General features: G+C 45.3%; 5 protein-coding genes and 1 long non-coding RNA gene across 7 annotated transcripts; 3 read left to right on the plus strand and 3 right to left on the minus strand.

Annotated features, from left to right (window-relative positions):
- Positions 1 to 932: 932 nt before the first annotated feature.
- Positions 933 to 2,647, minus strand: LOC133931371 (uncharacterized). Its single transcript, XM_062378237.1, has one exon. The coding sequence runs from the start codon at positions 2,395 to 2,397 to the stop codon at positions 1,237 to 1,239; it is 1,161 nt and encodes a 386-aa protein (XP_062234221.1). The 5' UTR covers positions 2,398 to 2,647; the 3' UTR covers positions 933 to 1,236.
- A 739-nt stretch (positions 2,648 to 3,386) lies between these two features.
- Positions 3,387 to 6,402, minus strand: LOC133930942 (V-type proton ATPase subunit e1-like). Its single transcript, XM_062377728.1, has 3 exons — positions 6,195 to 6,402; positions 4,524 to 4,571; positions 3,387 to 3,697 (listed from the first exon to the last, which is right to left on the minus strand). The coding sequence occupies exons 1-3, from the start codon at positions 6,290 to 6,292 to the stop codon at positions 3,634 to 3,636; spliced, it is 210 nt and encodes a 69-aa protein (XP_062233712.1). The 5' UTR covers positions 6,293 to 6,402; the 3' UTR covers positions 3,387 to 3,633.
- Positions 6,403 to 9,132: 2,730 nt separating this feature from the next.
- LOC133930944 (uncharacterized) lies at positions 9,133 to 10,440 on the plus strand. The gene has a single exon (XM_062377729.1). The coding sequence runs from the start codon at positions 9,473 to 9,475 to the stop codon at positions 10,124 to 10,126; it is 654 nt and encodes a 217-aa protein (XP_062233713.1). The 5' UTR covers positions 9,133 to 9,472; the 3' UTR covers positions 10,127 to 10,440.
- A 2,711-nt stretch (positions 10,441 to 13,151) lies between these two features.
- On the plus strand, positions 13,152 to 14,282 carry LOC133930290 (uncharacterized). Its single transcript, XM_062376924.1, has one exon. It carries the CDS (start codon positions 13,152 to 13,154, stop codon positions 14,280 to 14,282), a length of 1,131 nt encoding a protein of 376 aa, XP_062232908.1.
- Positions 14,283 to 15,045: 763 nt separating this feature from the next.
- Positions 15,046 to 17,127, plus strand: LOC133883299 (uncharacterized). Its single transcript, XR_009902851.1, has 4 exons — positions 15,046 to 16,324; positions 16,395 to 16,492; positions 16,581 to 16,599; positions 16,731 to 17,127. It is a non-coding gene; the product is annotated as an uncharacterized LOC133883299 (long non-coding RNA).
- Positions 17,128 to 18,695: 1,568 nt separating this feature from the next.
- On the minus strand, positions 18,696 to 23,788 carry LOC133930945 (probable E3 ubiquitin-protein ligase XBOS36). 2 transcript variants are annotated; one of them, XM_062377730.1, is made up of 8 exons: positions 23,303 to 23,783; positions 21,457 to 21,516; positions 20,561 to 20,632; positions 20,082 to 20,405; positions 19,945 to 19,991; positions 19,688 to 19,831; positions 19,466 to 19,572; positions 18,696 to 19,369 (listed from the first exon to the last, which is right to left on the minus strand). In XM_062377730.1, the coding sequence occupies exons 1-8, from the start codon at positions 23,477 to 23,479 to the stop codon at positions 19,017 to 19,019; spliced, it is 1,284 nt and encodes a 427-aa protein (XP_062233714.1). In that variant the 5' UTR covers positions 23,480 to 23,783; the 3' UTR covers positions 18,696 to 19,016. The 2 variants fall into 2 exon arrangements, with proteins under 2 accessions (XP_062233714.1, XP_062233715.1); XM_062377731.1 differs by having other exon boundaries at positions 19,055 to 19,369; positions 19,688 to 19,835; positions 23,303 to 23,788.
- Positions 23,789 to 24,874: the final 1,086 nt, after the last annotated feature.

The following is a 24,874-nucleotide window of genomic DNA, read 5'->3' on the forward strand; positions in this document are numbered from 1 at the left end:
GGGACGCACTTACTCCATGGAGTAAGCATCAATGTCTTAATCTAGAACAAATGCACAGTTCATTCAGATCAATATTGCTTAATCTAAATAGGAACACACCTATGCCCTGGATAAGTATCATGCTATGTGACTATGCAAGCAGCTTGATCACTGCCAAGTAAATTAGCTCAATAGAAATGAAGGACAGAAGTAGCCAGCATATGTACAATAAAAATCCCAGAATTAAAATCTAGCAATAGTGCAACTCAAACGTCAACAAGAGAAGCATGTAAGGTCAATGCATTCAGAAGGCACAATTGGAACAGAATGAGCACAAGTTTAATATCAAATTCAAAACCTTTTAAACATTAAGATCTCAAGGACAAGGCGCATTGTGGATGCTGAACTGCTAAAAGATATGAGCTTGACAAAACCCAAACTACTTTAATTACTCTTATGAGTTAAGACAATTGCTCCTCCTGTTTTCCATACGAATGTTCCATTAAATACACAGATTGTCCCATTTAGGTGGGACAGTGAACTGTTGAAGAAAACAAAGAGCCTAAATTATGGAACACTTCAATCAGGTCAATAGATTGCTAGCTAGATAATTGAAGAACTTGAACAAATTATGGAGCACAAGCAATGCAATGTGCAATTGTGCAGTCATGATAAGCTATCTTAAACATGACAGTTTGCAGCTAATGTGGTGATTTCACATAAAGACTCCCTCTATGGGTTACCTTGCAGCATCGCTAAAAATTTAAGTATGGCTGACATTGTAGTTTACCGTTCAAGATATATAGTAGGATCCAGGAGCAACACATTGAGTTGAAACACGCAAAGCAAAATCAATTTATTTTCTTGAATTAGAAGTGGTAAAATTACTCACAGAATCACTTACAGTTAAATAAGTTTATAACAGGATATAGTCTTCAACATATGCATCCTGATTGATTAAAAAAATGATCCATTGATATCCATCAAAGAGTACAACTGGGTAACTGACCAGTCAGTTCTCTGCTACATTACTCCACCCCCAAAGGGGGAAAAAAATCTGATCTCAAATTGCTTATCCAGTAAGAACAGACAGAAGAAAATCAAAAGAATTGATCCAACATTGCTGTTGCAACAAAAGAAGTGCGCAGAAAAACCTGTGCCGTGGTACCAAAACTCCGGCAATCCGGCTTGGGATCTCGCTCTATCAACTCCATCTGAAGCAATCACACAGGCAGGAAAGAAGCTAAGAGAGATTGATCACAACACGAATAACCAACCACGTTTGTAGCACACGAGCGTGCCCACAGTCACCGCCGACCAGACAGCCACGACCCAACGGGCTGCAAGCAATGACGCCTCCTTCATGGCAACAGACCATCCGACAAGCCAGTCCCTTGCACCCGACCATCCCTCAACGCCCTCAAAGAAGTCCTTCCCTTGCACCCGCCACAGCGCCAGCAGTGACAGCACAAGCAACGATGGTGCGACGAGCTGCGTCGCCACCGCGCAGAGGTGGTGGTTGTGCAGGAACACCTTAGCCCGGCCATACTCTGTGTCCGGCGCACGGCTCGCGTGCAGCCGCTGGTACCAGCAGAACACGGCCTCGTTGAGGTACATCTGCACAGCCGCCCGCGCGGCCAGCAGCTGCAGCCCAGCTGCAAGGGCGAGCAGCCTCACCTCCAGCTCAACGCCGTCCAAGAACCCGCAGCATTGTAGAATCGAGGCCGCGGAGGAGACGAGGACGGCGAGGTGGAGGAGGAGGCGCGCGGGCGCGGAGGATGCGAGCACCGCGAGCCCGGTGCGGGGCTGGTCGGTACCGAGCCAGAATGCGCGAGCGAACCGCGCGGCCGGGAGCGCGGCGAGCGAAGCGAGCGCGCCGGCGAAGGGGCTAAAGGACAGCAGCGTGGCGACCAGGAGCGCGCCGAGGGCAGCGGCGAGCAGCGCGGGGCGCGGCGACGGGAGCACGACGTGGCGGAGGAGCGCCACGAAGAGGTAGGCCGCGGGGACGAGCGGCGCGAGCGGGGAGACCGCGGAGGCAGCCGGGAGGAGGAGCGCGGGCGGAAGGAGCGCGATCGGAAGGAGAAGCGCGAGGTGGTAGGCGGCGAAGTGGGGGCGCGTGGCGAGCGTGCCGTGGGAGAGGCGGAGGCGGTAGAGCTGCGCAGAGGTGGCGTCGAACGGGGAGGCGTTGGCGTTGGCGGCGCTGCGCTTGGAGGAGGGGGTGGGGCCGGCGTTGGATCCGGGCGAGCGGAGGACGGCGCGCGGGGTGTTGGAGGGGACGGCGTCCGGGTGGATGTAGGTGTGGAGGGAGTAAAGGAGGAGTGAGGGGAGGTGGAGGAAGTGGGCGGCGGCCGCGAGCGCGAGCGACGCGGCGGCATGGAGAAGCGCCGGCGGGATCGGGATGGGGAGGGGCACGGCCATCGCCGGCGACCAGAGCTGGGTGGCGGGCAGGTAGGTGGGTGGATCACTGGATCTGGGAGAGGACGGAGGAGAGTGGAGTGGGAGATGTCAGGAGGGCGTGGGCGGGCTATGGGCCGAAAAAATTTGGGCTTTGGATCTGGGCTCGTTGGACAATTGGGAATTGTTCCTCTCTTCTTCCTTCTTTTTCTTTTCTTTTCTTTTCTAATTTTGCGAGGAAATTGGGAGTCTGTCTTCCTCTGCAATCCGCGATGTGTATTTTCCGTTGAATCCGTCATAATCGATGGTTAGGTTCAGGCCTAATGCTGCCACAACTTACCTCAGCAGTGAAAAGGAAGAGTTTTGCTAAGTCGTTAGCGTCTAATTGAGAAAATTTATCCATATCATCTATCATATGATCTAATGATTAGACTAAACAGGAGAAAGAGAGTATGAACATATGTTATCTCAAGAGAGAGGATATTTTGTATAATAGAGTACTATAAAATTTACTTTCTAAGCAACATAATCTAATTCTATAGGATCATATCTAGAAAGATTCTTATAAAATTTCATTCATGCCATTCATCATATGATCTAATGCCATCCATCCCGACAACTGAAGTGTCATTATAGGAGATAGAGTCTTTCGTATGATAGAGTTTTATAGAATTTACTTACACAAATAATAATAAAAAAATGTGTTGAATGATGAAGTTAGGGATCTAACTAGACAACCCCTAAGTTCTGACAGGGATTTAAACAAAGCTTTTCCTACCTGTAAATTTGGCGACCTCGTAAGTTTACAGGACCTCATTTGAATTTAGTAATTTCGAATCAGAGCAAAGACACAGATTTTCAACTAACCAACAGTTCCTTTTTGGCTTTTGTAGCATCAAATAGAAATAGTTATTGGTTGGTCATCTGACCAACTAGTGCAGACTCTAAACCATCCTGACGCAGATTATTTCACATCGTTTTGTGTTTCAAATTCAAGCAGGGAAACTCCTGACGAACAAAGTTGGCGACCCGTGCCCAGATTTTCTGATAATAGCACGGGCAGCAAGGATAAATAGTATTATTGTGTATATCATACAATTGCATACACTAATCACAGCGCATCTCCTCGATTGTCTGGAGGAAGAGTAGCAGAAAAACTCATGGTACTTTCTTTATTTCAGGTGGGACAAAATGAATAAAAAGTTCTCAGACTAAATAATGGTACATCATGTCGGGATTTACTTCTTTTTAACACAAAGCTCACTCCCCACTCAGGATGGGATTAATCAAAGGCTTCATCTGAGCAAGGTAAACGATTGCATACCTACACAGAAAAATTAAAACATAATTCAGAGAAGTGAGGAGCGCTGATACCACCGAGTGTTGACTCAACGAAAACTGAAGACTATGCAGGGATGATGGAGCCGTAATGGAAACCAAGTGCTAAAACAATAATACCCAGATTAAAAGGAGCTGTAGAAAAATGCGAACCATGTCTCTTGTTTCTACCTCTACCACCAAATCACAAAAAAGGGGAAAGTATATCGAAATTGGTAGGCATCTAGGAAGTCAGTGGGGGAAATGTCCTTATCAGAGAAATGTTATCATTCACGAAACAAATTTTATTCTTATGCAAACACTCACTCATGATTCATCTCTACAGTTAGATAACACACTGTTACTTTGTATAAAATGAATGGATAACAAACTTCCCAGTGCGACATGTTATTAGCATGATCGATCAGATTTAAATTGAGTGCATGTAGGGTACAAGAACAGGTGCAGAAAAATTGTTTGTCAAGGTCAGCCACATGTTATATTTTTTATTTAAAAAGATAGTTATTGTATATTACTCAAACTAGCAACCATCCCTTTATATTGGCACAATTTTGATGTCGGCCTTACAATAACACAGTTTAGTTGATACCAATGAGATCCTATCATCCTAGTCAATTAAAGATAGGGTCTCTACCATAAGGTGTTAGGTACCATACTGGCTCATTATTTGCGCTAATTTATGTTCTGTAAGTGACAGAAATATTCACATGCACCCAATTGTCAGGATTCTATTTTCTGAGCTCTGAGTAAACTTAGGCAGGCAACAAAACTCAACCTTGTGAAGTAAAAAAAAAACATGGATAAGAACTTACATCATCCAAGCACAAGTTACAGCTGTAATCACCAAGGTCAAATGGAATCTGCATAACATGAGTCACCAAAGTTAATTCAATATGCTAACAAAAATTATCAGGGATTTACAAATTAGCTCGAAAAAGTACACAAGAGACTCAGAATTTAATTGTCAAATTTGGAGCATCCCAAATTTGCTTCACAAAGGTACTGATGGCTAGATGGCAATAGCTAAATCGGAGAACAGTCGCTAAAGGTAAATAAAATATCTCGATGGTGGGTGGAATATTGGTCAAACAAAAGGAGTGTAGGCGCATAAGTAATTAAGGAGCTGAAGAATCTGGGATTATGGATATTTATCTGTGAAAGAACATAAGTCCAGCCGTCGTAATAATTAAGAGCAATAATGTAAACTTAACCGACTACTATTCTTTCCCTTCATAATCTGAATAATAAACACCGTTTTAAGGATCAGTTGCTGTTATCATTCTTTAAGGGATGAAAAAACAGCACATAACTTGGGAAAAATATGAAAACAGTTGTATATGCTATGCCTTTGATGCTGTTTTGAGATTCGTGCTTCACGTATATGTTGTGCCACTTTTAGGCCCTATATGCCCCCACCAACACAGATGTCAACATGCATGAATGGCTGCTATGGTACATGTAAGATGTAATCGCATGCACAAGTGGCTAAAGTGTGTTCTGTATTCTGGTATTCTGAGTTACCCCATAGAAATTTAACCAAGGCTCTACCATGCCAAAGTTCGGATGAGAGCAGACATTAACTTCAAGATTGAAACTAATGGCCTAATACATTTGTACACATCAAATTGACTCTATACAGTGTTAAATCATCCATCCTCACTCTCAAAAGTTGTAGTAGGATGTCTACATTAATATTCTCTCACTGATTCCATCTCGAATAGTAAGTTATAGTGCATGGATGTTCACTGACTGGTGTAACAATGTTATTAGCATTTCACACAAGCTTGCCCGTAATAATAACACCGTGGAATTATGGAAGCAAAGAAAAATTAAGAAGATTATAAAAACCTAACATAATTAACCGCCAACTATTGTTAGAATTTCCAGGAGCGAATCCTATGTACGATCCACACATTCCTAGTTCTTGCAAATTTAGTCCCTTGGCCTCGATGAGATGATATGCACCTAACCAACACTGATCTGTGGTAACATGTGTGAGCAATGTAGCTAAACTTCGCATGAGTACCTCAGCAACAGGCCACAACATCCCAAACATATAATAATATAAATACCGGGCAGAAGCAACTCGGATTGGCAGCAAAGAAGCAAACTTCGCCAGGTAAATGCCGAACAAGTTCGGGCTTGCTAGCACAAAGTTAAGTTTTTTCTTCATCGAGAGTACCTTACCCTAAGCTTGTTATCCCCACCGATCTAACAAGTCGCAGCAGGGGACTGAGTCTGATCAGCGTAATCGCAACGGAAGACTCACCGTTGGATCTCAGGAAGATAGACTCGAAAGCTAGCCAACCAATCAGCCCAAATCTAGATCGAAATCCCCAGACCAAAACCACCGCGATTGGTTCGTGGCCAAACCCACCCAAATTTACAACGCTCGACCCCACAATCCCATGCCCAAAAGCAAATCATCCCGGATCAGGGACCGGCGGGATCGAATCGAGGGGGGGGGGGGGAGCGGGTCGTACAGATTGGTGGAGGGCCCGCGGTTGCAGCAGAGGAGCGCGGAGAGGGAGACGGCGACGCCGGCGAGGAGGAAGATGAGCGTCGTCACCCAGAAGCCCATGCCCGGCGCCCTCGGCGAGGTCTCGCAGCTACTGTTCCTGTCGCGGCGTGGTCTGGCTGGATCGCTCGGTCGGGGTGGGAGACGCGACGCGACGCGACACGGAGAGGAAGGGTGGAGCTGGCGGGCCCGGGCACGTCACGTGCGTTTGTGTGGATCAGGAACGGGCTCAAGTTATGGGCTGGGCTTGGGTGGTAAAGGATGTTTTGGGCTCTTTGATGGGCCTCTCAAAGAAAGGAAAAAATTAAGTCCTTGGGTCTTTTAGTATTTTTAAATTAAATTCTCATCTTTCAACTTTGCAATCTAGCCTTTCAGAAAAAAAAAAACTTTGCGCTTTAGATCTGTTATATATTTAACTTAGGGAAAATATTTGGTGCAAATAAGCAAATGTGTGCAGACGTATAAACAACGAATATCGTCTATCCGATCCACATCCGAAGGTTCACTATTGATCTCACCAGTGGAGGAATTGATTTGCAGAAAAACAACCATGCGGTCATAAAATATTGCGAAATAACCTCTCCACTGATAAGATAGTAGGATTAATCGTAGCCTTCAAATAAAAATTAAACAGACGACATTCACTAATTATATGCTTACACCCATTTACTAATTTGCACTAAAGATATGATGATCCACCCCTCTATATTTGTTGATTGCTTATAGGGATGTAAGTTTTGTATTTTGGATCATTGAAATGATCTAAAGCTAAAAACAATAAACTAAAGATTTATTCTTACCTAACTAAGTTAAAAAAAAAGAACCAATTAATAACCCAGAATTATCCATTAGGTACCCACTTGTATCTCTTATTGCTCATGATGCCAGTAAGGCCCTACTCGCTTTGACTATTGTAGGAGGATTAATTCTAGTCGCAGGGATCTCAAGAGATCATTTTTTAGAGATTCGGTCGGGGGATGATCCTGAGTATGTTCGTCGGAGAAATAAATGAAAATGAATGCAACTGCCGGTGGTGGTGGAATGACCTAGTGCAAGAAGAAGTAAATACACCGGAATTTAGACAGGTTCGGGCCGCACGGGGGCGTAACACCCTACTCCTGTAGGGATACTATAAATGTCCTGAGGAAGTCCCTCAAGGATGTTGCTGGTTACAAGAATGTTGGTCTATCTTAGAGCCTGGGGCTCCTTGTTCTTCGGTCTGTCTCGTGCTGCTCACTTCTCAACCGTTGTTTCTCTTGTGCTGTGTTCTTGTCTATGTTTGTGTGTCCTCTCTTTTTTCCATACCTTTCCCGGATTTCTTTTCTTCAATCTCGGATTTCAGATGTTTCCTTCTGTGCCGCCGGCTGCTTTAAATACCCGCCGGCAGCAACATGCCCCGAACGGAAGGGGGGCACGAGTTCCGAGACACCATAAATGGAAAAGGGCGTCATCATTTCCTCTGGGTGAAGTGACCGGGGGTGGAAAATGCGTCGCACGCCCGGTCATCTGTCACAATAAATGCCCTGACAACGGACGCCGTGGAGAGGGCCCACCGGGCAGCCGCAGAGCGGCCCGGCGTGCCTACCCTGTCTTGTTCCCCTGCCACAGCAGCGCGGCAGACGGAATGCCTCGGCCCTTACGACGCTATCCTGAGACGGGCCGGATGGCACGGGACGGGACCTGTGCAATTAATAACCCCACGCCTCTCTGCCAAAACGTGGTAGGAACTGACGCTGAGCGCGGCGGGAGCAATTGGGGGGAACAGGCCACGCACGCTCTTTAAATGCAGTCTCGGGCCTTTGACTGGCTGACACCTCATCGGTGGGCCCCTCGGGGGCCTTTCTGGGTCGTCGGGGTACCGAGTGCTTGGGGGCACTGTTCGCCTCCCCGAGCACTCTCTTCCGAGAATGCCCTTTCTTGTCCTCGGGGAACCGAGTGCTCGGGGGTACTGTTCACCTCCCCGAGCACTCTCTCCCGGACACTCTTGTACGGATCCTCGGGGAACCGAGTGCTCGGGGGCCGTTGTACGCAGCCCTGAGCACTCTCTCCCGGAACATCCTTCGGTGGGTCCTTGGGATACTTGGGTGCACAGGGGCCACCGCTAGCGGCCCCGGGCACGTTTCTTCCCGCACTTAGCTCTCCTGGTCGTCGGGAGACTAGGGTGCTCAGGGGTCGCCGTACACCTTCCCGAGCACACTCTTCCCGATACTTAGATTTCGTGGATCATCGGGGAACTGGGGTACTCGGGGGCCACCGACTGTGGCCCCGAGCGCCCTCTCCCGGGACTCGATATTTCTCATCTTGCGGGAGAGACTCCGCGGGATGGCGCCATGTGGCGGATGGCTGGCCTGGCCTCAGGATTCGTGGACTCCCCGGTTCTTGATACACCGACAGTTATGTATTGTCAGAATCTGAATTCTGTAGAGAAGTTATTCCTATCAAATTGTGGATTGTAGAATTTCGTAGTATAATTTGATTTGTATATTATATGAACCAGTTTTTAAATTAGGACCACTTGTTTTTTTTTTTTTTTGCTTTTGAGGCTAGAATTCATAATTAAAATAAAAAATAAACAGAGACTAAGAATAATTATGAAAACTGCTCTGATTCCGGGGGTCGAAAAGCGAGCATAATACATATATATCGACTTGTTCAAAGTACTACTTTTTTTGACCCATCACGTTTGCTGAATTGATCAAAATAACTAGACTTCTTATATAGTGCTAAACTACGCTGTACATGTCGCTGTCAGGTGTCAACAGTCGCAGGAGAAGTCGTACCATTCCATTCCAGTCAGGCAGCATTCTTGAATGGTGTTTGATTTGATTTGAATTGAATTGAATTCAAAAGCTTTTACGAGATCTCGCGCGTCGAACCAACAAGCTGATTGAGACCCCATGCATCTTGTTCGTCCAAAAAACGAAACGGATTAAGACGGAGTCCATCTCGATCGGGCTAGCTCCACGTAGGCCGGCCGCGCGAAGACGCCAAGAACGTACGCGCGCGCGCCAGCTACTTCCCGCTACGCTAATTAACCTAGCTAGCTAAGCTTCGGTGCTGCTTCGCGCGCTCCATGAAAGAAGCTGCTCCTCGTCATCCTCCCGCCTCCCTCGTACTTTCCCCCCGCGCGAACCCTTCAAAGTTAAAACCATGCGGCGCCGGTATAAACCGCCAGGCGACGCGACCGGCTCGCTTTACCACGCACGCGGCGGCCTCCTCCAGTGATTATTGAGCGTGCGCGATATGTCGTCGTTGCGGTTCTTGCCCAAGAACGGCGGCGGTGGCGGCGGAGATGGGTGCTGTGGCGGCGTCGCGCTGGAGGTGACTGTTCTGTCGGCGGACTCGCTGCGCCTGCCGCCGTCGTACTCGCCGCTGCCACGCCGGCTACGGCCGTACGTCACCGTGTCGTCCGATGCGCCCGCCTCGGCCTGCAGCACGGCGGTGGCCGCGGGGTCGTCCTCCGGCGCCGGCGGCGAGCACTCGTGGGGCGACACGCTCGTGGTCCCCGTGGGCGCGGAGTTCCTTGAGGGCCGCGCCGACGTCCACGTGGCCGTGCTCTCGGAGGCCAGCTGCCGGCTCGTCGGCGCCACGCCGCTGGGCTGGTGCGGCATCCCCGCGGCCGACGTGCTCGACGGCCTCCGCGCGCCGTCCGCGCTCCGCCGGCTCAGCTACTCGCTCCGGTGCCCGCGGCGAGACGGTGCCTCCACGTGGGGCCACGCCGTCGTGCACCTCGCCGTGCGCGTGTTCGGCCTTGGCGACGACGCGCGGCTCGCGCCCGCTCCAGCGCCGGTGCAGCAGGGGTGGTGCCGCGTGGCGATGGGCATCCCGGTATCCGGGGCGTCGGCCGCGGCCGCCGTCGTCGGGACGCCGTGGTCATGGGGCGCGACGTCGCGGTGAGGCCGAGGCCGAGGCAGAGGCAGATGAGGAGACGACGACTAACCGTGGAAAAACGGTGCAAGCTGTGTTATCGATCAGCTCGCTCGTTTCGACCAGGTCGCGGGCGACGAGAAATACGGCGGCTGGAAAAGCCAGCTAGTGCGTTAGTCAAACGGGGTAAGCTTCCATGCAGCTACGTCGGACCTGGATACGACTGAAGCTGACGTGTGGGGTTGAGCCGGTGTACATGTAGCTTAGGAAGGTTCGTGTGGAATAGTAATTGTAAATGGCTGCTACTTGATTGCAAGGATTTCAATATCGCTTTACAATTTTTTTCCACCGGTGAAAAGACTGAGATTCATAAAATTTTGCAGAAATTTTGGACATTTTTCGTCCATTGCTATGTGGGTCCCATACGCCAGTGGAAGAAAAAATTAGAATTAAATATTTTGCTCCCCTCTGAAACTTACAAAATTTCGTCAAAGTTTTGCTAAAATTTAGAGTGAAATTTTAATCCCTGCTTGATTGTGAAATTAACGGAGGTAACTCACTCAACTCGGTGGGTGGGTGATGTGTGTACGGAAGCGTCATTACGTGGACGATGAGTGTCGGCCAACTGATGTGGGAAATTGCATGTACACAGTACACGTACAACAACCTTATTAGAGTATGAAATGAGAGACAATAAGTTTCAAATTTACGTGACATTGAACAAGTGTCATGTTGGTATGAACGGAAGAAGATAATATTATAGCCAAAATGTAGTTCCGTGACAATGACCAGGGCCGGCCCTTGGGGGGGGGGAGGGGGGGGCGGTGCGGCCGCGCCGGGCCCCCAACTCGCAGGGGCCCCCAACGGCCCGACTGCAGCTTGCAAATCCCATTATCCCATAGCGTCGAGCCGCCGACGCGTCACGCAACACCGAGCCGCCGAAGCCTCGAACCGAGCCGTCGTGCCCGTGCGCCGTCCCGTCCGCCGAACGCCCGAAGAAAGATCGAAGTCCCGATTCCCGAACCATCGTCCGCCGAGGCGCCGAAGGAGAAGGACCGCCTGAGTCCGCCGTCCGCGTCCACCCGGTGGCCGGTGCCCGTGAGTCCGCCGAACGCCCGAAGACCGAAGTCCCGATTCCCGATTCCCGATTCCGAACCGTCGTCCGCTGAGGCGCCGAAGGAGAAGGACGGACCGCCTGAGTCCGCCGTCCGCCCGGTGCCCACTCTGGCCCCTGGTCCGCCGTTCGCCCAGGCCCCATCCGCCGTCCAAGTCCGCCCGGTGGCCTGTGCCCTTGAGTCCGCCGTCCGCCGTCTGCCGTCTGCGGTCTGCGGTCCGCGCCCTAGTCCGTCCGCCGTCCGCTCGGGCCTGTGTGTGCGGGTGCGTGCCGGATTGCAGTGCAGATTGCAGTGCCGGTGGAGTCAGCCACTCAGGTGGTCAGGCCTGCTGCCTGCAGCCACAGAGCCACAGCCACTTCGTTCAATCGTTCCTCACGTCAAAACTCAAACGCAGTCACGCAGACAGTGAGACAAGCGACAGAAACAGAGCAGCAGCCAGCAGATTTAAGGTTAATTTCAATTAAACTCATTTTTTTAGTTTTGTAACTTTATAATTTATATGAGTTCAACCACTAACATGTTAATTTTTTTTAATTATCAGTTCGTCCTAGGTATCATGTCATTGAGAAAGTACGCATCGGGTAGCGAAAAAAGGAAAAAGAGAAAACAAGTGGATGAGTTAATAGAATCACAGAAGGGGGCAATGGACAAATTTTAAGGAGTAATACGGGCAGTTCACGAAACCCAGATGAGTGGGTGATAGTTGCTGTGGAGGAACAAACTAATGTGAACGATGACGACCAAGGTCCTACCCCTACAGAAGACAATGTTGACATCAATGAGGATGATAAAATATAAGTGGTCATGACAATATATTTAATTCATCTGCTACAAAATCTGCTAGTGTTGATGAGCAGCCGGTTTTTACTACGGATATTTATGATCCAAGAAATTGGGATAATCTTGATAACAAAGCTAGGAATATATTAGTGGAGAAGGGGCCTATAAGAGAAGAAAATATTGTATTCCCTTTAGATGACAACTCAAGACATTTTTCGTATGCTCATTTCTCTAGAAAAATGAGCAATGGGGAGGTTCATGACAGAAAATGGTTAGTGTATTCGAAGCATGTTGATAGAGTGTTTTGCTTTAGTTGTAAGATTTTTAATTCTAGAAATTGCAAGAGTTCATTGGGGCGTGATGGATTTAGAGATTGGAGGCATATTAGTGAGAGGCTAAAAGAACATGAAGTTAGTGTCGAGCATATTACCAACATGACCTCTTGGAATGAATTGAGAGCTAGATTGAGGAAAAGTGAAACAATTGACAAAGATTTACAACAGCAAATCACAAAGGAGAAAGAACGTATAAGACAAGTTTTACTAAGAATAATTGCCATTGTCAAATTTCTTGGTAAACGTAATTTGGCTTTTAGAGGATCCAATGAGCAACTCTATAATGATCATAATGGCAATTTCTTAGCTTATGTTGAGATGGTTGCAGAATTTGACTTGGTGATGCAAGACCATCTTAGACGTATTCAAAATAATGAGATTCATTATCGTTATCTTAGTCATAAAATTCAGAATAAGTTGGTCTCTCTTTTGGCTTCTGATATTACAAATTCTATCGTAAAGATCGTGAAAGAGGCAAAATATTTCTCCATTATCCTAGATTGTACACCAGATGTGAGTCATCAAGAGCAAATGAGTTTTTTGGTTCGATGTGTTAATATGTCCGATGGCAAAATAAAATTAGAGGAGTTTTTTTTTTGGTTTCTTGATGGTGGATGATACATCTGGTTCAGGACTTTTCAATGTATTGATTGATTCTATCAAGTCTTTTGGTCTTAATATTGATGATATTAGAGGTCAAGGTTATGATAACAGGTCTAACATGAAAGGAAAACACAAGGGGGTGCAAAGACGATTGCTTGATATTAATCGAAGAGCTTTGTATATGCATGTGCTTGCCACAGTCTTAATCTTACTCTTTGTGACATGGCTAAATCATGTGCTAAAGCTATTTCATTTTTTGGAATTGTGCAACGGATATATGTATTGTTTTCTGGTTCTATCAAAAGATGGAAAGTTTTGCTCGAGCATATTCCAAGTTTAACTGTGAAATCGTTGTGCAATACTCGTTGGGAGAGTCGAATCAAAAGTGTAAAACCAATTAGGTATCAAACTCCTGAGCTAAGGTCAGCTTTGTTAAATTTAAGGGAAGCTGATGATACTGATCCCAAGGATAAGAGCGATGCAAAAAATTTATTTGAAGTGCTTGGCAGCTTTGAATTTATACTTGGTATGGTTATTTGGCATGACATTTTATTTGCTGTTAACACTGTGAGTAAGAAGTTGCAATCACCGTCCATGTGCATTGAGTCTACCTTACAGCAAATTGAAGGCATAATGAATTACTTTCACAGCTATAGAAATGAAGGATTTGCTTCTAGTCTGATCATAGCCAAAGATATTGCATCTGAAATGGGTGTAGAGGCATCATTTCCAGTAAAGCGTCGTTCTATTAGGAAGAAACAGTTTGATGAAACTGATTATAATGAAGCAAATTTGCAAGCTGAGAGGGCTTTTGAAGTTGATTACTTTTTTGTTATGGTTGATGTGGCAATCACTTCATTGAAAACTAGATTTGAAGAACTCCAAGAATTCAAAAGTATATTTGGGTTTTTAATGAGTTCAACAATCTTGAAGTCATTGGATGGTATTGAACTAAAAGACCGTTGCACTAAATTTGCAGAAACTTTCTCTCTAAAGGGTTCATCTGATGTTGAGTTAAATGATCTCATTTCTGAGTTAAGTGTTATGCAGTTGACTTTACCAGATAGACCAATGTCTGCCATGAAGATTTTTGAGTTTGTCAAAAATGCAGATTGTTATCCTAATATTTCTGTTGCTTATCGGATCTTATTTACTGTACCAGTGACTGTGGCATCTGCCGAAAGAAGCTTTTCAAAGTTAAAATTTTTGAAGATCCATTTGAGGTCTACAATGTCACAAGAAAGATTAAACGGTCTGGCAACTTTATGCATTGAGAAGAAATTATTGGATGAGATTGATATTGATACAATCATCAATGACTTCGCATCTAGAAATATCCGAAGAATTTTTTAAGGTAATATGTTTGAAGTATTCCATATAAATATTGTTTTTGATTCAATTTAAGTTTTTTTCGGTAACAACTCAAATATATTTAGAGCCCTATGTTTAATTTCGCACCGGGCCCAAAAATTCTCAGGACCGACCCTGACAATGACCATCAAATCTATAGTTTGTTGAACAGAAGCTTAAATATATGATTTCTTAATAGTTTGATCAGAATACTCTGTTTTGTGAAATTTACTCAGATATGCACAATACCTTTACAACAACAATAACATACTCACATGTCACATTCATTATCTTCTTTATATGAATTCAAATATATTTCTTCTCAAGTCATTGATTATGAAATAATGAATGTATCAAAACACTTGAGAGTATAAGAAAGTAAATCTTATATACGTTTGATAGAATTATATGAGAATAAATATTGGAAAGAAAATCTTGGATATTTTTAGAGGAAATGCTCTAAATATTGGAAAGTAATCGTAGATAGATATGTTTTAAATGAGATGAAATATGTTGGTTACAAACTTAGGTAGGATCTTGCCACGAGAGGCAGTGGTTTAATGACTATGTACTTATATGAACATTTTAAATAAGTTAATAGATATGCATTCTTGGTATGCCAAAATCATGTAAGGTTTTGCTATATAAACTGTGAACAGAAGTGATTATAGTTTAGAAGCACGCTTGTTTGTCAATTTCAAAAATATATATATACAAGGAGTAATCTATGGGTGGGCAGTTCTTCTTAGAGCCTGCTTACCAGCCCCGCAGCCCAGCTTGCCAAGCCCAGCACAGCTTCCTTCTCTCTCCTCGCGACTCTCGCAACCTAGCGAGATAGCCACCGCCGTCCTCCTACGCACAGCCGCCTCAGCTGCCCATCGTCTCCTCCTCACGCGGCGAAGTGAGGGAGGGCTGCTTCATCTACCTACACCGCGACTTGCTCCTCACCCTCGCCTGCGCAGTTGGGAACACCTTTGTCACCGCCACCATCGAGATTGACACCATCTTCGCCGTCGCGTGCCAATGCGAGACCTTCATGACCCCTCTCGATCCTTGATCTCCCTGTACCTATACTCTTATGTTCTTGCCCTGTTGATCACATACTCACAAGTTAGGGTTAATCAGTTAATCAATTGCATTAGTGTATCAATTAGGCTAGGGGAACCTACAATCTGGTGATGCTTCCTTAATGGATATCTATTTAACTGCATAACATCATTTTGCATGGGGTCTAGGACCAAACTTTCCAAATGCTGAATTTTGCGCTCAATATCATGATTCTATTAGGAACCTGACCTGTTAACATACACTGGACTGTGATTGTGTAGATCGATACAAAGATTGCTAATCCTAAAACATTTTAATATGTGCCTTTGTATTTAATCAGTTTCGCGTGACCTGTTCGAGAATAAGCTAATTATTTTTTCATTCCAATCCGAAATATCCATAGAGGCAGTAAGCTAATTATTTTTTCATTTGTATTACCAAGTAATAACAAGTTTTACTTGGTAATACAAATCAATTGGTTGAACAAAAATAAGCTACTGTAAAAAGTTGAGCGTCACTTTAATTATGGATTCAAATAATAATCTTTGTGTGTTCATTCATGTTGAGACAGGAGGAATCATTACTAACTAAGAATATGATGATGATCAAATTACTAGGTATGAATTTGTTGCCTAGCTGTTGCTTGAAGAGCAGCTCTTCAACGAAGAATAGCCAAAGGAAGATCTTTTGGATGAAAAACTGAACTCCCAAGATGAATTCAACATATGGCAGATGCAAGCCTGCAGTCTGTCACACCCCATCTAAAGATGTGTAATTGGAGGAAGAACGCAACATTTGGCAAATGCCAAAACCTATAGTCTTTCCCAACTTATTTGAAGATCTGCTTGTGGAGGATGAACCCAACATTTGGCAAATGCCTAAACCTGCGGGCTTGCCACAGCTGCCAACTTCACAAAGTAATTTGCATATCAACGAGCTACGACTACGAGTCAACATAGTGTGACCGGCATATACAGAACTTGCTCCAAAATTAAATGGTATGAGCATGCGATCATTTGTGTTTTTTGCTTCTGCGGTTGCTATTTTGACACATTAAGGTTTTTGTAGAAAATACTGGTTTTAATGTGCAAGAAATTTATGGAGACTCTCTACCGGATGCAAACCTTTTCAGGAGGCGTTCTTTTCATCCATTTGATACAAACCTGGTACCTTCTTACCCTCCTTCATTCGTTCAAAAAGGTGTTGTTGAAGAATTATTCTCATAGTATCTTATTTTGCTGCAATCTTCACTAGGGTGAACAAGTTTACGCAGGTCTGTACAATCCAGTGAACACAAGTGTACAGATCATAATTTTTTTTTTTTTTTTTACTTTTCCTATGCAACTGCCTCAATGGATATTTCGGATTGAAATAAAAAATAATAATTAGCTTACTCCTGAACAGGTCACAACATGCTGGTCTTCCAAGAATCAAAAAATGGATTCCATCCTGGCTTTCTTTCCATTGCCACACTGATTAGTTGAGCTGTTAATGTTGATAGGATATTCATGTTGGACAAGTTTTGTGCCCCTTCGCCCCTATTTCACCTACATGTATAGTTCTAGTGTTGGGAGAACGGTGGATGATTTCGAGGTTTAGGATGAGTTCTGCGCCCTTCTATCCTCATTCCATTGACATGTATAGTTTCAGTTTTGATAGTAGTTTACAGTGGGATTCTGCCTTTGTGCATTGAATAAATTGATTGTATGCCATCGGTAAACACCTTAATTCACGATTTGCCATCGACAAAGTTCATTTTCACTATGTACTATTGGCAATTCAAAACTTCTACTCTACGCCATTGCCGTAATATTAACATGATTTAATATGTCAGACATTCTAAAAATGACCATATCACCCTGGAACCAAATTAGAAGCTCAAATCGTGAGGACTCCTCAAACCATGAGCCCTCAGATCCCATAGCTCACCATGGGAGGTGACATGGATAGCAAGGGTGTGCGAGAGCGGCTCTGGGGACAACAGCGTCAGTGTGACGTGCTATGAGGACGGCAGTGGCGATAGCGCTCACGGCGGGGATGACAGCGGCCGTGTGGCGCGCTACACGCTGCGAGGAGGGTGACGGCGCCGGCGGCAAGGAGAGTGACGACGCCCACAGAGAGAACGACGCCCGCGGTGAGAAGCTCTGCCTGTTTTCATTCTCTTTTCTTTCAAACAGATTGATGCAATGTACATATAGGATGATGAGATATTGAGTGAGAAGCTTCGCCTGTTTTCTTTCTCTTTTCTTTCAAACGAATTGATTTGGTTATTTGATGTTGATGATGATATATATCTTCAGATCCTACCACTTTTGATATATAGTAATCACCTTTGAGTTGTGATACTTCAACTTCTTTCATGTCCCTAGCGAGAATTGAGCATCATGAGCTATTGTGATTTATGAATTATTATTCTGGTGGTCTCAGTGAGGCATTGCAAGATTGGATGTATTGTTGCATCATGTATCCCATTAATTGCTAGGATTGTGCTGGATTCATCAAGAGTTTCTAGCAAATGTTGAGTGCCTTAGTGATGCCACTTGGATCTGGATTCCGGAGCAGCCTGGAAGAAAGGCAAATCATGTGCGAAGATCTCGTAAGTGGTACTAGCCTGTTAGGTGGTTGGGTCGCCGATTTTTGGTTACCAAATTACTTGCTAGATTATGTGTGCGATTACCTGTTGTTTAAGTTGCAGCGATATATGGTGCAAATATGTTTATTTGGTATAGTGGTAGAGAGCAAAAATTTTAGGCTATAACCTACAAAAATAGGGGTACAATGGACTTTTCATATGGCCAAACGGAGCAAAAATGGATGACATGCAACTGTGATGGTATGAAGTGAAGAATTTGGCATTTCAGTGGTAGCAGAGTGAAATCGAACTTTATCTATGGCAAATAATAAAAGTGCGACAATCTCGATGGCATATAGTCAATCGGCCCTTATGCATTTGGTTCATGTGACACCTGGTTTTTTAGGATAATTTTCGTGAAACCTTTTATTCGTGTTACTTGCATTTGTTTTCTGAGTCATTTGGTATTTTTTTTTCTGGATTTTATCAAGCCTTCCTGCTATTTATTGGTTTTTCCTTGATTTATTCTTCAACTAGAAAGTCATTAATCTTTTTTCGTTACAAAATCGATATTTACACGCCATATATATAGCCAGGGCTTGATCGTTGTCAAGACGTCAACATTGATTCTATTCAGGAAGAAAGGAAGAGCAACAATTGGAAGCCAAGTTGGCGCTCAAGAGCTACTAAAGCATTCAAACAGATGAGTTTATGACGTGCAAGATTCATTCACGGTAGGAAACCCATGTCATCAATTCGTAAACCGATAAACGAGCACTTGAGAATGCGAAGACTCATGAGTTAAAAAGCCAGAAAACCTTTACAGCAAAAGAATTAATAATGTTCTTTGTTTCTTTCTACAACCACTCCACAACAAACCAGCAGACGTACAGCATGTTACACCCATGTAATGTACACCACCATTAGCACCAGCAAGCAGAAACAACAAATCAAATCACCTGTCTGTCTCTGTCTATGTATGATGTACCTATGTGTAGTTGCATAATACTCTGCTCCTACGGCAGCTTCTCTACTGTTGGTGCAGCTTCTCTGCTTCTTGTAACTGCAAGCTGCCACTCGCAGCATGTCTGCATGCTGCAAACCTGATCAGGAGGAGTTCAGGACAGGACGGGAGGAGGAGTGAACGGAGCGCAGTAGAGTGGGACGATGGCCTCTGAATCCATGCCAGCGTTGCCGTAATTCCGGCACCCGTCGGCGGGCTTCTTCTCCGGCCTGGAGGACGCCTGGTGGCCCTCGCCGCAGCAGTTATTGCAGTGACCACCGGAGCAGGTAGGGTTCAGCTCAGGCTCGGGTTCGTCCGGTGCTTCTGAAGCTGCCCGTTTCCTGAACGAGGCGATGCCGCTGCGGCAGAGCGGGCACGGGATGGAGCCGGCGATCCCCGGCACGTCGTAGGACTTGATCACCGAGCAGAGGTCCAGCGCGCATTTCACGCACAGCTCGTGCCCGCAAACTGCACGGTTTGAATGGCAAGGGGCAAGATTAGCATCTCCATGAACTGATTATCTCAAGAAGGATCGGATTCAGGTGCGTGTATGAATTAACAAACCTTCGGCAGCCACGTTGCAGGGTCTTTCCAGGCAGACTGCGCAGGCGTCGCTGTCGTCGACGCCGTCTGAAACTTGAGACGACGAGTTCAGAACCAGGCCACAATCCCTGCAAGTTGTTCACAACCAAGCAATCCTTGATGAATACAAGAAAAAAGTTCGGTGCCATGTATTGCCACTACTCTTGATTCATTTCCTGAAACAGTTGAGATCGAGTTGAGTACCTTGCGATGCTGAGCACGCTGGCGAGCGGCGAGGAGAGGTAGCCGGAGGGCGGGAACTTGGGGATCGGCAGGTGCGACTTGGGCGACAGCACATGCTCCAGCCAGTGGCAGCCCCATGTCCTCGCCACGTCCACCGGGAGCCACCTGACTAGCAGAATCCTCGCAGCAATGAGCATGGGTTCCGAGCAATGGCACTCCATTGGATCGAAGGGAATGGACATGGACACGAGAAGAAATTAGCCCGAGTTGTTACTTACCCGTTACAGTTGACGGCGGTTCTGTCGGCTCCTCGCGACACAAGGATCTGCACAAGAACAGCATGTTTCGTGTTACTGAGCGTTCCGATGATCGGAGATGCAAGGAAATGGGGGATGATCGGGCGAGAACAACTTGCCTGGCAACACTTGACCTCGCCGCCTGCGGCGGCGTAGTGCAGCGGGGTGCTCCCGGCCCCGATGGATCCCATCGGCGACGCGACGCAGGGGAGCGACTGCGCCGCGAGGTCGGCGTGCTCGTCGATGAGCAGGTGCACGCAGTCCACGTGGCCGTGCAGCGCGGCCAGGTGGAGCGCCGTAACGCCGCCGCTGGCCGCCCTGTTCACGAACCTGTCACCGTCGCCGGCGGCGGCCGCCAGCAGCAGCCTGACGCACTTGACGTGGCCTCCGGCCGCCGCGAGATGCAGCGCCGTCCGGCTGCTGAGGCTGTCCACCTTGGACACCTTCAGTTCAGATCAAAAGCCAACAAAAATGAGCCAATCAAAAATCTGCTTGTGTGCTTAACCAAGAATTGCGCATTTGCAATTTGCATTTCTCAAGAATCACACGAACACAATTGTGTGACAAGTGACCATGGCAACTACAACACTGTACATACGTTGCATCTGAAAACCAGCAGCGTCTGAACCACCTCGCAGTGACCGAACCGGCACGCTTGCATCAACGCCGTCTGCAAATAATTCGCATGTGTAAAATGTGAGCAACATATCATTTGATGGATTGACGGGTGAACCAAAAGGCACTTGTTGGTTGAGAAATTCATTGGCGCAAAGAAACAGAGGCCGCATTGTGGGGAGCTTGAGAGCTTCTCCTCTGGCTTTCACCCTGAGAACCAACAACAATTTGGCTTTTCGACATGCTTTTGAGCAAAACAAAACCCAGTCAATAACTAGAAGCCACAAATCAGAACTAATCTGCTTCTTAAGAAAAGAAAAAACTACTCCTCTATCAGTAAATCTATGGTGTTTTGGAAACTGACACAATATTCAATATGCAACTTTGAATGATATTTTTTAATATATAAATGTATTGTGCTATGAAAATAACAAATCCGGTGATACTATATCCGTATCAACAATCTAAATAGTTTTTGTCTTAAATTTACGGCCAAAGTTGAAAGAGTTTTGGCTGCACGCTTTTCTAGAGCGTCGCACATTTAGAGGGAGTACTTTTGAACAATCATGTTGAGAAATGATCAATTTCATAACCATCTATGGTAGTTATTTACTCATGTCCATTAAGGAGGAACGTCTCTCCAACGGTGCCTCTTCATTCATGTCCGTTGGGGAAAGAGAGGTAGTCTCCCCAATAGTACATTTTCATCTAGTATTTAAATGTAACAAATGACAATGCAGTGGATAAATGAATTCACTGTATCCTCCAGTTCTACTGTCGGTACATTCGCATTCAACAAATCAGAAGCTCACCAAACAGGACCCAGTTGTGCAGTCTGCACAGTGGGTTAGCTAGCATGTTGTTGGAACAATTGCTCACCTGTCCATATATGTTCCTCGCATTCACGTCTGCTCCATTCTCCAGCAGCAGCTGAGCAATCTGTGCACAGCAAATTGGTTAAGATCGATGAAGATACTCATCACAAAGGCATCAGAGTACATGTGAATTTTAAGAGTGCAAGTGATGCTCAGCTGGCGGCGTCCCAACCGTTTAAGAGTACACTGAGCAACGAATTATATAGCTCTCTCTGAAATGTCAAACACGTCCTTTTTCTTTTGATTAATACTTTGTGATGCGACCGCCTTAAAAATTAGGGAGTCGCCAGGCTGTATGACAGTGCGATTAGCGTGTGCACTAAGAACAACTTTTTTGATTGGTTCGTAATATCCCAGTGAGCCCAACAATGAAGAATTTTTTTTATTTGCGTGCTGCAGGGTTTTCAAGATGAGAGTTTCTTTTAAGAAAAAGAAAAAGGAAAGGGAAAAGGTGAAAGAAAGCTAGACTGTTCTAATTTCCCCTGGAAGAAGACATTGAGGTACATTTTGTGTCACTGTCCTGATTTATAATTGTGCCTCCCGTCAACTTGCAAATGAAAATGAATCAAAAACTAAAAAACTATTTGCAGTCATCATCAGGGTGATACCAACGTAGAAATGATCCTTATTAGACCACTTGCTCAACGTCACATCTTGTAATAAAAATGGTGACTATCACGCGAGCCTCGTGACTCCTTATTTGCCACAGAATAACGAAATAAGCGTGGCTTCATATACATACTTGGGCCAAGATTTTGGCAAGATTTTTAGTTAGGTTTGATGCCACCTTATGAATTATCTCAAAGCTTCTGATTGACAGGAGAATTTGCTACATGGCACTAACCCAAGAATTAAAAAAAAAACAGAAAATTAAGAATGAGATGGGACCCATGGCCATGCTTTATTCATATTACAACTTTAGTATTTCTCGACCATCTTTGAGGGTGCATTTTAATATTATTGCACCACTCCATTATACATTTATGCTTTTATACAGTGTTATATGAACATCTATGTCTAAATTTTTTATCAAATCGGACATCCTGAATCCAAATTGGATTCCAATATCCGTGTCGGATTTCGAGTTATATTTTGTGTGTCTATCTATGTCCAGGTAACACTGCTTTTACATGGGGCCACATATGCATGTCTAGAATATGATGACCACTTAGTTGGGAACCACTATTGCTACGCCTTGGTTCAGAGTGCTATATATGTTCTTCAAATGCTCGTATATATGCAAGTAGGTTGCTCATGCCACATAGAAAATTGAAAAAAAAAACCCAGATGGACTCCGAAAATAACGTATAGTGAAGGAAAAAAGGCCAAAAATATGGACAATGATTACAACTTTATCCTCGGTCACTGGATCACACGGATGTGTATAGAAAACCTATAGTTTGTATTGGGATACTAGCAGGTAAGAGGCTTGGCAACTTTGGCTTTAGCTTAGTGCCACTTAGGCTTTTAATCTAAATATTTATATATTGCAACATGCAAACTATATATATATTTCATGGCGCAGCATCAGAAAAGGCTTAATTGGCACCCTTCTCTTTGGATCTTATTCTCCTTAGCTTCTTCGTTGGTGCACACGACATATATATGTGCGTTTATCCATTTCTATCGATCCTTCTCCAAACCAAAATCGATACAAAAGAAGAAGAAAACGAAATCAAATATAGGGAATTTAAAGTGTTTGCATCTTGCTCCAGATCATCACGAGTTTTGGATCGAGCAGGTCCGATCGGCCGGTGGAGATCATAGCCAGCCAGGGCTCATCGAGCGGCCGGCTGACATCACAAATACACATGCAGGCTTACGCTGTGCGTGCGTGCGTGCGTGCGTACCTCGTGGTGCCCTTTGGCCGCGGCGAGGTGGAGCGGCGAGTTGAGGCTGCCGAAGGCGGCGCACCGCGCTAGCCCCGGGTTCGCCTCCAGCAGCCGCCGCACCTCCGCCGCGTCGCCGTCCCTCGCCGCCGCCGCCACCCGCTCGCCGAGGCCCGCGCAGCCCAGGGCGTTGCCCATGCAGCCCCTCGTCGATCGGCCGGCGCCACCCAGCTTCGAAGCTAGCTACCTATAGTTAGCTCGAGCTGTTGCAGCTCGCAAGAGAGGCCGGCGGCCGGCTTCGCTTGGCGCTTTGCCTGGTTGTTGCTGCAAGCTAGGCCAGGTAGCTCACGCCTCACGCTCCAGACGTGAGGATCGAGTTTGTTGGTCGTTGGCAAAAGCTAGCGATTCTGTATGTTGAGCTATACACTTCCAGTTTTATACACACTCTCAATCTGCTACACTCCAGCTGCTGACCATGAGCTGCGAGAGATTTTTCTCTTCATCATCTCTCTTGGTCAGAGGGTGTGTGGTCTATTTGCACAAACACTCCTGCAGATTTGCAGATTATGTATATGAGGTAGCTAGGTTAATCTGACATGGACGTCTTAAACTTTTAGAGCAGGAAGATGCATATATCTTACTCGACAACCCCTGTCATCAACTCAACGGCTATAGATTAGAACACTGCATCGATCAGTTCGTATCACCATGCATGCATGCATGCATTGTGGTACTAGATAATGTGCCATCTGTGGTTTTGATTTTGATTCGTCATCAGATAAGCTGGACTTTCTCTCTTTCTATCATTCACATATATATCTCTTTTTTGTGTGTCGCCTAGGAGGAGGATTAGTGAAACCTATTTTTTTTTCTTTCGAGAACGTAGTGAAACCTAATGAAGACTTGTTGACAGTACGTACTCCATCCTCGCGACAAGTCCGAGTCATCTTCTTCTAGAATCCGTGCGCGGTCAAACATTCTCTTGTTTTGACCATGGTCATATAGAAAATGGACAACATATTACTGCAGAAATTAATGGTAAAAAAAATGATACTTTTAGATTGCGCCGACGTCGTCCAACATGGCTTATAGTTGCAGCTGGAGGTAGTGATTCATCTTATTTCTACCTGGTTATTTTCATTTTTCAAGATAACATATTTTTAGTACAAGTTATGAACGTTTCCCTGCACAATTACATATTCTACAAGAGAAATGAGATACATAGTTCTTGGTGAGGCCCTAAACCACAAATAATCCATGTACAGCTATTGAAAGATATTATTGTGAATTTCTTCTTCGTTTTATTATTATTATTATTATGAAAATGAGTAAATAAAGAGACTGAATGGGACTCCTCGAAAGGAAGTGATGTGCAAGCGATGGGATATAGAGTAGAGGCCGGAGGGCAATCAATGATGAGATTAGGTAAGCGTTAGGCGAAACATATATGGAATAGTTCCGAGGGTCTTCAGCTCAACGACGAGATAATGGTGCTCAGTAGTCCTGTAGTTAAACTGACTGTTGTGCACTTGTGTTACATATATCCATGCATAATATACCACTTTAACTACTTTTCCACACAGTTAATTTGTA

This window comes from Phragmites australis, chromosome 10 (genome assembly GCF_958298935.1).
Source record: "Phragmites australis chromosome 10, lpPhrAust1.1, whole genome shotgun sequence".
In the NCBI taxonomy this organism is placed as follows: domain Eukaryota; kingdom Viridiplantae; phylum Streptophyta; class Magnoliopsida; order Poales; family Poaceae; genus Phragmites; species Phragmites australis.